This window comes from Triticum dicoccoides, chromosome 3B (assembly GCF_002162155.2).
Source record: "Triticum dicoccoides isolate Atlit2015 ecotype Zavitan chromosome 3B, WEW_v2.0, whole genome shotgun sequence".
NCBI lineage: Eukaryota > Viridiplantae > Streptophyta > Magnoliopsida > Poales > Poaceae > Triticum > Triticum dicoccoides.
Genome location: NC_041385.1, coordinates 522,196,196 through 522,208,529, shown reverse-complemented (window position 1 = coordinate 522,208,529; position 12,334 = coordinate 522,196,196). Strand labels below are relative to the sequence as shown.

Genomic DNA, 12,334 nt, shown 5'->3' with positions numbered 1-12,334 from the left:
CAGTTGACGCTTCCTCAAAAAAGAAAATCTAACAGTTGACGCTAAAATGCACAGTTAAAGCTATTTAACACGTACTGCATAAAAAAATAGAAATTAAAACGACAAAAGGGTTTGCTGAAAAGGGAAAGCCCCAGTTTGATACTATGGCATCGTGTACAAGTGCCAACCATCAGGCCACACCGACACTTAGTAACACAAACAAATTTTATCTTGTATATTGTTTTTTCTATGTAAGATAGATTTGATTTTAGTTTATCAGTGATAAATAGAGATAAAAATGATAAAAGTGTTATGTATTGTATAGTATAAAATTTATGTATTCCAATGGCAGTGAGCTATGTTTAATTTTTTTACGCAAAGATAGATCTTTTTTTGCACATAGTACCTAACTTTAAATATATATTCCCGCAAAAATTAGTGCAGAATGAATGAATGCAAATTCTTTTGGACAAACCAACGAAAATTTTGGTTGAATTTGATTTTTTAAAATTATAAAATCTGGATAAAGAAAATAAAATGTAGAATGAATATACGTAAATTCTTTTGGACAAATCAACAAAAAATTTGTTTGAATTCGAATAATTCTAAATTTAAATATTTATATAAAAGGAAATATAGTGCACAGTGAATGTACGTATGTTTTCGGACAAATAAACTCAATTTATGTTTGAATTCGAATAAATGTAAATTTAAAAATCTAGATAAAAGAACATACAGTGCAGAATGGATGTACATAAATTATTCTGGACAAATCAAATATTTTTTGTTTGAATTCGAAAAAAATTAAATTAAAATCTAGATAAAAGAATATATAGTGTAGAATGAATGTACATCCTCGAGCCCGAGGTCTGAACTTTTTCATAATAGTAGTCCAAGTAACTTTGGTTTTAGTAATGAAAAAATTCGGACAAATCAACGGAAATTTTGTCTGAATTCAAATAATTTTAAATTAACAATCTAGATAAGAGAAAACATAGTTCAGAATGTGTACTTTTACTCTTTGATATATATCTTAGGAGTCTCAAATATGGTGCTATCTAAAAAAGTGCATGCGGATTACCACCATCTCAGCCACTGACAGTGGGCCCCTCCACGTGGCATGCATAGGGATACGACTGAATACCGTAGAAAGTACCGTATATGAACAAGAGGACAAGTTAGATGACCAGAAACACGTATTTTACAAGTTTATGCACTAAACTGAACGTTGCGTGCAAGTTCTTTGACTTCTAGTGTATTTACCTCGACCTGACACTTGTCACGACTCAGGAACACGACGGCAGCACCGGCCACCACCACCGCGGCTCAGCTCGCTGCCCCACCTTCCTCTTTCTTCCCGCCCCCGCCTCCCTCCCACCGCGGCGTGATTCCAGCGCCGACCACCTACACTACACAAAACCCTAGCCAGTCCCTTCCCCTCCCCTCCAGCCCGTCCCCACCTCGCATGCTCGCACCCCTCTTCTCCCGAAACCCCAGCCTCCTCTTCCTCCCCGCAGTCGTCCGCATCGCCCGCGGAGCAATGTCGGCCTCGCCGGCCGCCAAGGCGACCGTCTCCGTCGAGTACGCCAAGTCCGGGCGCTCCTCCTGCAAGGGCTGCAGCGCCACCATCGCCAAGGGCGCGCTCCGCCTCGGCGCCTCCGCGCGCGACCCTCGGGGCTACGACAGCACCAAGTGGTACCACGTCGCCTGCTTCCCCGTCTCCTCGCACCCGCTTGGCCCCGTCGAGGAGGTCGAGGGGTTCGACTCCATTAAGGTTTGGGTTGTTTATTTTGTTCCATTCGGTTTTCGATCTGTTCTGTTTTGTGCTTGGAGGCTAAACTCCCGGTATCTGGGGGTTGTGCAGGATGACGATCGCGAGGAGCTGCGAGAGATTGAGAAGGTAGCACATTCCTCACCTGTTGAAAATGCCTGTTCTGTTAGTGGTCTTCCATCCACTCCTGCGCTGAATATTTCTGCCTATTGGATGGCAATTTTGAGTAATGTAGAATTATGTTGCTAAATCATAAGGTGGAACGTTTGGGTAGCTTTCTATATAATCGATTTTTTTATGAGCAAAGGAATAAGAGATTTGATGTGTTCCCCCATTGAATATAGTTTTGCTTCATAAAAATATGAACCATTCCATGAACTCGAGAAATCTACTATTTTCAGAATAATAAGAGCGACCAGACTGCTGTCAGTCCATTGGAAGTACCAAGTCCGAAGAAAGCAAAGGTTTCGCCTAAAGCAGAGGTGGCAGAAAAAGGAAGTGTGTCTGTTGAATACGCCAAGTCCGCCCGTTCCACCTGCAAGGCCTGCAATGCAAGCATCGCCAAGGGCGCTCTTCGCATTGGCGTCTCAGCCCATGACCCCCGTGGCTTTGACAGCACCAAGTGGTACCATGTCGCCTGCTTCCCCGCCTCCTCGCACCTGCTTGGCCCCGTCGAGGAGGTCCAGGGGTTCGACTCCATTAAGGTTTGGGTGTTTTTTTTGTTCCATTCCGTTTTCGATCTGTTCTGTTTTGTGCTTGGAGGCTAAACTCAAGGTATTTTTGGGGGTTGTGCAGGATGACGATCGCGAGGAGCTGCGAGAGCTCGAGAAGGTAGCACATTCCTCACCTGTTGAAAATGCCTGTTCTGTTAGTGGTCTTCCCGCCACTCCTGCGCCGAATATTTCTGCCTATTGGATGTCAATTTTGAGTAATGTAAAATTATGTTGCTAAGGCCTCCTTCGGTTCATAGGAATATTGTAGGAGTTGCAAAGGATAGGAACTTTGTAGAAAAATTCCTGTGGAGCCCTTTGGTTTGTAGGAATGGATTCCTATTCCTACGTAGGATAGGTATCAATCCTTCACATTTCAAAGGAAAATAAAACATTGGACTAGACTCTATGGAAAAATTCCTATCCTATGCATCAAATGACATCTCTTTCTCTATGGGATTTGAGATGCATGTCATCTCACTTCCTATGATTTTCCTATTCCTATACTATTCCTATCCTATGAACCAAAGGAGGCCTAAATCATAAGGTGGAAGGTTGGGGGTACCTTTCTATATAATCGATGTTTTTATGAGCAAAGGAATAAGAGATTTGACTTGTGCCTCCACAGAATGTAGTTTTGCTTGATAAAAATATGAACTGTTCCATGAACTTGAGAAATCTACTCTTTTCAGAATAATAAGAGAGACCAGACTGCAGTCAGTCCATTGGAAGTACCAAGTCCGAAGAAAGCAAAGGTTTTGCCTAAAGCAGAGGTGGCAGAAAAAGGAAGTGTCTCTGTTGAATACGCCAAGTCCGCCCGTTCCACGTGCAAGACCTGCAATGCAAGCATCACCAAGGGCGCTCTTCGCATTGGCGTCTCAGCCCATGACCCCCGTGGCTTCGACAGCACCAAGTGGTACCATGTCGCCTGCTTTCCCACCTCGTCGCATCCGCTAGGCCCTGTTGAGAAGCTCAAGGGGTTCGAATCCATTAAGGTTTGTGCTCTGGGAGGCTTCATTTCATTGTTATTTAGTTCTGTTTTTGTATTTTTCGTTGGTGGCTAAACTGTTACTTTTGGCCTCCAGGATGACGATCGTGAGGAGTTACGGGAGCTAGAGAAGGTAACACATTCCCCACTTGCTGAAATGCCTACGCTGCTGTATGATGAATATTTCTGAGTACTAAATACTACCATATTTTGCAATAGTTTTGTAGAAGTATGTGCATGTCCATAAAATTTACCCATTTTCAGAATAAAAAGGGAGACCAGGCTGCAGTCGGTCCAGTGGAACTATCAAGTCCGAACAAAGGAAATTCCCATATATCTTTACCTGAAGTGGAGGTGGCTGAAAAGGCAAGTGTATTTTATGACGCCCAATATTTACTGTGGATTGTTTTGTGGGCTTTTATTCTAATGAAGTTTGGATGTCAATTGTTTGAAATTTGTGGATTTGATGGGATGTGAACAGGAGATAACAGTTGGCCACTCATAGATCTAGTTTAAACAAAGTGGTATTGTTACTACATGATATTTCTGCACATTAGTAATTGCCGCACTTTTGATCCTTGTTTGTCTCTGTGACATGTCATGTCTTACATAACAGTTTGTTTAGTTTGGAATGCTTAGTTTGATTCACCATGTGTAAAGGTAAAGTGACTTGCCTACTTTCAAATCCCTCTCCTTTTGCATCATAGTATTTAGAGGCATCAGTCATTTGACGTTTATAGTTCTAAGTTTCACCTGAAGCTTCCTTACTAAGGTTGGATAAGCTCCATGAATAAGCCAGAGATAGTATCAGATGTTAGCCTATTATAACTTGCACTTTGCCACATTCTATGTTCTTTACCAAGGTGGTGAATGCTGATCCTTCTATTTTGAGAGTCCATCCTAAGAAATGACTAGTACACATCTTTGTATCTTACACGTTTTCTAAAAAAATCCTACTACACTAAATCAATTAAATAACCAAGGCTGTGAAGTGGGGTAATGTTGAGCGAAATAACCTACGACAATTGAGCCACTTTTTTTGAGCGAAAAAGGTTTATACTGTAGCCACCTCCTTCCTCTTTGTTTTCTTAACTTCACCTTGGAGCTCAGCTGCATGGTTATTTATTTAATTTATAATGCTGGTTCTGTTTTCCATAACAGTCGTCTCCAGGGAACAAAACAGTTGGTACAGCGATACCCTTTTCGCCTTCTGATATCAAGAAAACATACAAGGTAGTCTTGTAATTCCTAGCTAGTCTTACTCAGGTGTTTCTCTCTCTTTGGCTGTTGATAAACATTTTATTGTACTGAGTTACTACATCACACCTTGTTGTCTGTTGATGCAGGATGCTACCCTTCCCACTCATTGGAAGGCTTTTGATACCGTTATTTTCCGTGAGCAGGTGTGTTGAGGAAAAAAAAAGTAACAGCTGTCAAGAATTATTTTATCCTTAAATAGTCTAATCACTCTACTACTTTTGGTTTCATACCGTCTTGTAAAATTGTCAGATAGTAACTTTGTGCAATTCTAATGTTCAGGATGATGGCCTTCATGCTTCAGCTAAGATTGCTGCGTTTGATTTCGACGGGTGCCTCGCCAAAACCTCAGTGAAGATGTATTATATTATATAATTTCCCTTCTTAAAATATGTTATGTTTGATAAGAGTGTTCTACATGCTTGTTCTGTGAATGTGGTATCAAATATTCATCGTTTTATAATGAAGACACATTTTAATTGATTTGCTACAGAAAAGATTTGTGTTACAGTTCAGTTCTATGGGCAATGTTTGTCTGGTTGGGCAATCTCATATAATGTCATCTATCTGTAAGTTATGGACTAATGTGTCCTACATCTTGTCATAACTGGAAGTGCAGAATGATGTCTGTTAAAATCCAAAATGCTTCTTATTTAAATGTGAAAAATTGATTAAAAAAAGTTTAGTCCATGCATGCATGACGTGGGCTCTCTACATAGGGCGCTCATTACCACACGTTCCTGAAGAACATGTATAGTATGACACACTAATCTTAAAGAATCTTAAACTGTAGGAAATCACAACTTTTCATCATTCATCATCGCCCCTGTCTTGGTGTTCTTGACCTAAGCGGTTTCCTTTTTTACAACCGTCCATGTCAAGTAACCTTCTCTTGAGAAAAATATTTGGTACCTAGATCTACTAGCGGTCGAGTTGTGAAAAAAAATGCTTACCTGATGGTCTTGAGTATAACCGTTAGGTGCTGGCTTGTGCGATGTGATCTCCGGAGACTGACTTTTTATAAATGGAGTTTCTGATTTGAATGCTTCTCTTATATGAGCTGTTACACTAGGGAGACAGTTGATAACTTTTGACCTACTGCAAATGTAGCATTGGTGCAGACAAGTGGTCTTTACAGCATAAATCAATTCCTGACAAGCTGCAAAGCCTGTACAATGATGGCTACAAGTTGGTTAGTTTCTTTCTTATTTTGATTCCATCACTTTTCTTCTGTATCTGTGTACTCCATTTCAAGATAAGTATACACATGGCATGTTAATACAAAATCATGCTGTATGGTGTTGGCAGGTCATATTCACCAATGAGTCAAACATTGAGCGCTGGAAGAATAAGCGGCAGCAAGCTGTTGACTCAAAAGTTGGACGCCTTGACAACTTTATTGAGTGTGTTAAAGTCCCTATTCAGGTATTCTGCTAACCTATCTTCTTTTCTCTAATATTTGTATTAAAATGTGTCTCTTATGTTTCTGATCGATCCTTTGACATATTAAATAATAATAACAAGAGCTGTAGCTTATTGTGCTTGTGTTTTCCTGCAGGTTTTCATTGCGTGTGGTACTGGGAAAGGAAAAGGCACACCGGATGATCTGTTTCGCAAACCAAATTCAGGAATGTGGTGGTTGATGGCAGAGCATTTCAATTCTGGAATTGCCATCGACATGGACCAGTAATCATTCTATTTCCGATTTTTTTTTCCAGAGTCACCATTTTGAATTGATTTATTTCATAGGGTGTAAGCTTAAACATTTAATTTTGAATGTAATTTTGTTATCTCTGTTCATATGTGGTTGTTGGACAAGCAGCTGACATGCACACGGTTCATTTTCTTTGTTTGTTTCTGTGAGTTGCATGTGTCGCTTAGCCATGGTTTCATTCAGGACAATTGCTTCTTGGAGCCATGCCCCTGTTGCTAACTTGCTTATATATCAACCACACTCACAAGACTGTCCTTGTGATCTACATGAAAGTACTGTTGTAGTACGTGTAAGATTCACCACATACCTATTTTTAGGGCTTTAGGCTGAGTGATCAGCACATGAAGCTCCATTATAGCACCCGAGGTTCTGAGCTTGCTGCTAAATCCACACAAAGAATAGGGCCTCCACAGCTTAAACATGAGTTATGCTGTTATGCAAACTAGTATTGCCCACCTTGTTCTTATAGTGCAAGTCTCTGAGTCTGTTCAGTATGTTGCTGCAAGAATTCATGCCACACCTTTTTCTCCTTAGGATTTGGTCATGCTACATGCTCTCCTTCTGAAATTTCCCGTGCCTTTTCAGATCTTTCTATGTTGGTGATGCTGCTGGGAGAGAGAATGATCATAGTGACGCAGATATAGAATTCGCTAAGGTATGGTGAAAAAACCTCTACCCTTGAGCTACAATGCACTACCATTTCTTCAGTTGAGTTCAAACATTCAGCAACTTGAAATGCCCCTCACACTTTTACTTGTCATTTATAGAAATGCCAACGAACTGGGTTTAGAAGCATTTAGAAACTGAGACCTGATCACACCATACATCAGCATTTAAACTTGTAACTATCTATTTGAAAGTTATTCTTTTAGCTATGCAATCAATTAAGGAGACACAGTTCAAAAAGCGACAGATAACAGTTAGATAGGATATACCCCCCCTGTAAACAAATATAAGACATTTTGGATTACTCAGTAGATCTTAAAGCTTGTAATAGGTACCATCAGATCAAGCACGATTGTTTCATCTGGAGTTTGGAAAGCTAGCCTTAGAACCCTTAGTTATAACCAGGATTTTTCAGCCATCTTTCTGTGTTAGGAGAACTTGTTAATTGGATATTTGTAAGCCGAGCTGTGAATGATTTACTCTGTAATTTGATAAGACCATGTGAATAAACTATTTAAACATCCTTTCACAATAGTAAGAAGCCCATCATAACGAACTTAGTGTGCTCAGAATTTGCCCGGCATGGCTCTGGGAACAGGTGCAGATTGAAGTAGTTCTAGAATTGCCTTTCCTTTAGGTTACCTGTTCTAGTTCTAGTTCCATTATCATTTTGACTTCTTCATGTGGTATTGTCCTTATATGGGTATAAGACCCTACTTGCTAGCTGAGGCAACATATCGGAATGATACAATAGAATCCAAGATACCCTTTTCCAAATCCCTGTTATTGGTAAGTTTGCCATTTTTTGCTAATCACTGGTGAAATAGACTATAGTTGAGCTTGAAGCTAGTTTAAAGAATGCTGGTTCCATCTAAAATAATTTAGTAGGCGAAAATAATTCCATTTTTTCCTCTAGAAAGCTGGATTATCTCATCTCATAGATAATCCCCCACCCATGTACCTTATCTGCATTTCCTATGTTATTTGTTCCACCAAAAGCTTTTTATTTTTTGAACGTTTTTGTTTGCTATGCTACTTCATGGTTAGTAATTAACTGTCGAAGCTTTAATTGGCTCTATATATTGTTTGCCTTCCCATTTCTGACGTTCTGTTGTATTTTCCATTATAGGCCATCGGTCTGAAGTTTCACGTTCCTGAAGAATTCTTCGGTCCCTAGCCGTTCACTGTGAGCAGCTATGTTAGGTGGTGAATAAGATGGTTTACCAATTGCCGTAGGTCGGTGTCTCATGTTTGGAACCTAAGAATGCCACAGTTATTCTTACGTTGCAAGATCGCTGTTTAAACTTGCCGTAGACCTTTGCCGTAGTATCATGCCTGTTCGTCTAGGATCGACTTGAATCAATGTACTGGAGGCGGGGAACTGTTGGGATCTGAGTCAATGCCATACTGGGACTCGTCGATCACTGATTTCTATCGCCCAGTTGACTCGTATAATTGTCACCAGTGTCAAATGCGGGTTCACGTCCGCTTACCTCGTGTCCCAAAAGGCAAAAGACACCGTTTTTCTCTCCCTGGTGGCATCTAAAGTTAAGTAAGAGACGCTGGTCCTTTTCTCTAGTTCTCTAACCTTCACTAGCGGGAACAAAATGACAGGAAACAACCGTACGTCTGGAAGTCCTATAAATTCAAACCCCGAATTCTCAGAAACCCAAAGTCCAAGCTCTGAAACAATGCCGGAATATGTTCGTGCTGCTGTTCATCCAATACTTGTTCTCTGATTATTCACATGTGGGAAACAAATCCAAGAGAAGCCCCTGTGTTAAATTGACACGGTTGTATACAGATTTGACACTGCAGCCCGTACACTGCAGAATGCACAGCCTGAGAATAATTAGGCTTAGCGCATCTCAAAATAAACTTCCACTTGCATTACTGCGGACAACCAATCATTCCTTGGGGATTAAGTCTGCAGTCTGCATAGTAGTACTACGTACTCCCTGACAATTGTCAACGTGCTTGTCTTTTTCTCTAGTTCATGATCTAGTTGGGGATAAGTCTGCAGGAACGAGCAAAAATAGTCAAAGTGATGTGGACTATATGGTACTCCAGGAATCGCTGGGTTCATGATCAAGATCAACTAGATCCTGCCACTGCTATGAGAAGGATTAGAGGGGACTTGTGTCAGCACATGATGCAACGGGGGCCTTTCTTCAGTTAGGTGTAGCGAATCAGGCACGTCTTCTGTTAGTACTCCCTCCGTCCGAAAATACTTGTCATCAAAATGAATAATTATCCCTTTTTATCCATTTTGATGACAAGTATTTCTGGACGGAGGGAGTAGTTATTACTCCCTGGTTCCCATAATATAAGAGTGTTTTTACACTACACAAATGTAAAAAACGTTGTTATATTATGGGATAGAGGAAGTATTATTTACCGTTTACCTCTTGCCGCGCTGGCGGGTAACTCTCTTCCCTATAAGCAGAGCCGGGTTGTGGCGAAGCATCTCATTCAGTATTTCTCAATTATCAACTTTGGGCTAGAACCCTAAACACTATAGCTCCTCTTACAGTGATAATATACTCCAGATCTAGCGAGATCTCTTGATTTCTATCATATACTCGTGTAAACAAAGTTATAGATCCACTCGGGCCTGACAAATTGGTACTTAGAGCAAGGTTTTTCCTCGGTCGGAGAAGTAATCCCACCCAATTCCCTCCCTAGTGTGTTGATTCGACGACGACGGGGTGATCTACGTGTTGGAGGCGTCGGTGGCGGCGATCTGACAGTAGGCGGCGTGGGCGGCGGCGATCTGGTGTTTGTTGGCGCTGGTGGTGGCGATTTGTTCGGCTATAGGCTGGTAGGGCGGAGTGATCGCCGGAGAACACTTCTCAGGTAGTAAAGTCCCACATCCATCGCTGGTTTGTGTCGCAGAGCAGCACGGAGGTCGGCGGCGGCAAGATCTGAGTGAGAGGACGGGTTGCCAGGTCTCTGGTGGTAAAATTCCTTACCTCGTTAGATCAAGGAGATGGGAAGGACATCTAAGAGCATAGATGATGCTGATTGGCAGGACGTTCTGTCCATGAAAGAGGAATTTGGCATTCTGCAGCAAGACTCAATATTTCTGCATACTGATGTTTCCAAGCTTCAACAAGAGGTATCAGCCATCAGCCCTAAACAAACTGAAATATGTGAGCAAGTAGGAGGTGTACAACAGGAACTACGAGATCACCCAAGGACGCCCTCGGTGTCCAGGGGTCACGGACCGACCATAGATCCTGTTCAATAAGTGGAACACATTAGCCGTCCACTCTCCGGTTGGGCAGTAAGGGTCGGAGAAGGGCAATCACTCGTTCTTAAAACCAACATTCTTTAGATAAGGAGTCAGACGGAAAAAGGGGAGAGCTCCCCTTTCCTGGTTCTCCTGTAACTGGATTCCCCGGAACCACAAGAATCCTTAAAATGGGATTCCAACTCAGCACCTTTTGTTTTGAGATTTTGAGAAGAGTTGCTCTTTGGAGAGCACAGTACGAAGCAATGCTACAATTGGGTAAACAAATGGCAGCCATGAATTTAGTTCTGAAATCTCTAGTACCCAAAGCAGTGAACATGAATAAGGATGAAGCTGAAACTAGTGCAAGTCAAGTAGTAAAATCACCAACTCTAGCTCAGGCAGAATTGCAAAATCTGGAGCAAAGAAATGCAAATCTCAGAAAACATTTGGAGGCAGAAAGAGAGCTGAACAGACAATTTGAAGAAGCTTAACTCCAAAATTTACCTCCTGTCAGAGTGCAGAAACGCAGTACTACAGAGAGAATTCTAGTGCAAGATTTAACTGTTGAAAGGAATACCCCTGTGGCACATCAGGCCAAGCCACACACACCTGCATTTCAATAGTTCCAAGCAAACAGAGAGAGGCAGTTGTGGCAAGGTTATTACAGAACCTATGAACAGGATATTCAGGCTCAATTTATGAAAGCAATGACAAAAGGACCTAAACTAGAATTTCCAAGTTTGATGGTGCTGACCCAGTTGGGTGGATAAGGCAATGTAACAAGTACTTTCAGATGTCAGCAACACCTGAAGAATACAAGATATCATTAGCACAAATGTACATGATAGGAGAAGCTGACACATGGTTGAGAAGCACTGGTGTAGAGACCTGCTATACAAACGGTTTTTAACCCCTTTTCGCGACGGCATATGGAACTGTCGCCAAGTGAGTGTGGGCGATAGGGTGGGTGGGGGGGGGGTCCTTCCCACACGACCCGGAAATCGTCGGGGATAGGGCCTCCTGGAACACAGGCCAGGGCAAAATGAGCTCGTGTGCGATCTGGCGGGGCATCGAAACCCAATTGTTTTCGTTCGTATGTACATCCCACACGGTGAATCCAAGAAAAACATTTCCGTTCGTATGTATATCACACACAATTTTTTGTGTGAAAACGTTTGTGCAAGGTGGGCTAACGCAAACAGTTCTCTGCTAGAAGTCGTGTGTGATTGTTAGTTGATCGAACAAGCCTTACTTTTTAGAAACCGTGCTAGTTGTTTGAGTTCATCGCCCACGGTCCTGTCTGAGTAACCGTCTGCAATAGAAAACCCCAATAAGCAAGGTAATTAGCCTATTATTGATAATCCATGTACTAATCAAATTGATATTTCTTATAAAACACACCAGTTATTTCATATCCATATAAAAACAACCATGATTTCACAATCAAACTACATCAGAAAGATTCGACATTCAGTTACACCATTACACAACAGCACCAAGTTTCACATGCAACATAAAAAATCTTTGGAAAGTAGCATCATACACGATAAATAGACAGATGAATCTCATCTGGGAAACTGCAGAAGTGGAAAGCAAATATTGAGCCTTCAGTGATGTTGAATGTCCTTGCAACTTTAGGCCAGTGGCTATGGATAATTGCCCGCCCAACCTTCGTCCTCTTCAGCAAGACTTCAATATTGTACCGTGAGTGTTGAATGAATACCTTCCTCGCCTCTTGACCATGCAGGTGGTTTGAGAGGTAATCATCGGTGAACTGCTTTGGAAAGTATTAAAAAAAGAAATGCATAAATCGCTGTTATAAATTTTGAAATGGCGCAAGGGGTAAAAACAAGGTAAAAGAGTTAGTACCATCCTATAGTTGACTGATGCCTTATTCATTGTGCAAACAAAGATCTTGCTATTATTCGTCGCAAGTTTCTTCATCCTAACAATCTTTCTAAGTTTCTTGACTTGATTGATATTCATGGACATCTCATTTTCCCATATGCAAAAT

At 41.4% G+C, this 12,334-nt stretch overlaps 1 protein-coding gene across 2 annotated transcripts; it reads left to right on the top strand.

Annotated features, from left to right (window-relative positions):
- Positions 1 to 1,324: 1,324 nt before the first annotated feature.
- Positions 1,325 to 8,614, top strand: LOC119276871 (polynucleotide 3'-phosphatase ZDP-like). Of its 2 annotated transcripts, XM_037558042.1 has the most exons (15): positions 1,325 to 1,753; positions 1,844 to 1,879; positions 2,152 to 2,454; positions 2,546 to 2,581; positions 3,153 to 3,455; positions 3,546 to 3,581; positions 3,713 to 3,814; positions 4,610 to 4,681; positions 4,795 to 4,851; positions 4,988 to 5,064; positions 5,816 to 5,897; positions 6,014 to 6,130; positions 6,264 to 6,391; positions 7,005 to 7,074; positions 8,215 to 8,614. In XM_037558042.1, the coding sequence occupies exons 1-15, from the start codon at positions 1,445 to 1,447 to the stop codon at positions 8,260 to 8,262; spliced, it is 1,776 nt and encodes a 591-aa protein (XP_037413939.1). In that variant the 5' UTR covers positions 1,325 to 1,444; the 3' UTR covers positions 8,263 to 8,614. The 2 variants fall into 2 exon arrangements, with proteins under 2 accessions (XP_037413939.1, XP_037413940.1); XM_037558043.1 differs by lacking the exons at positions 1,844 to 1,879; positions 2,152 to 2,454.
- The last annotated feature ends 3,720 nt before the right edge of the window (positions 8,615 to 12,334 follow it).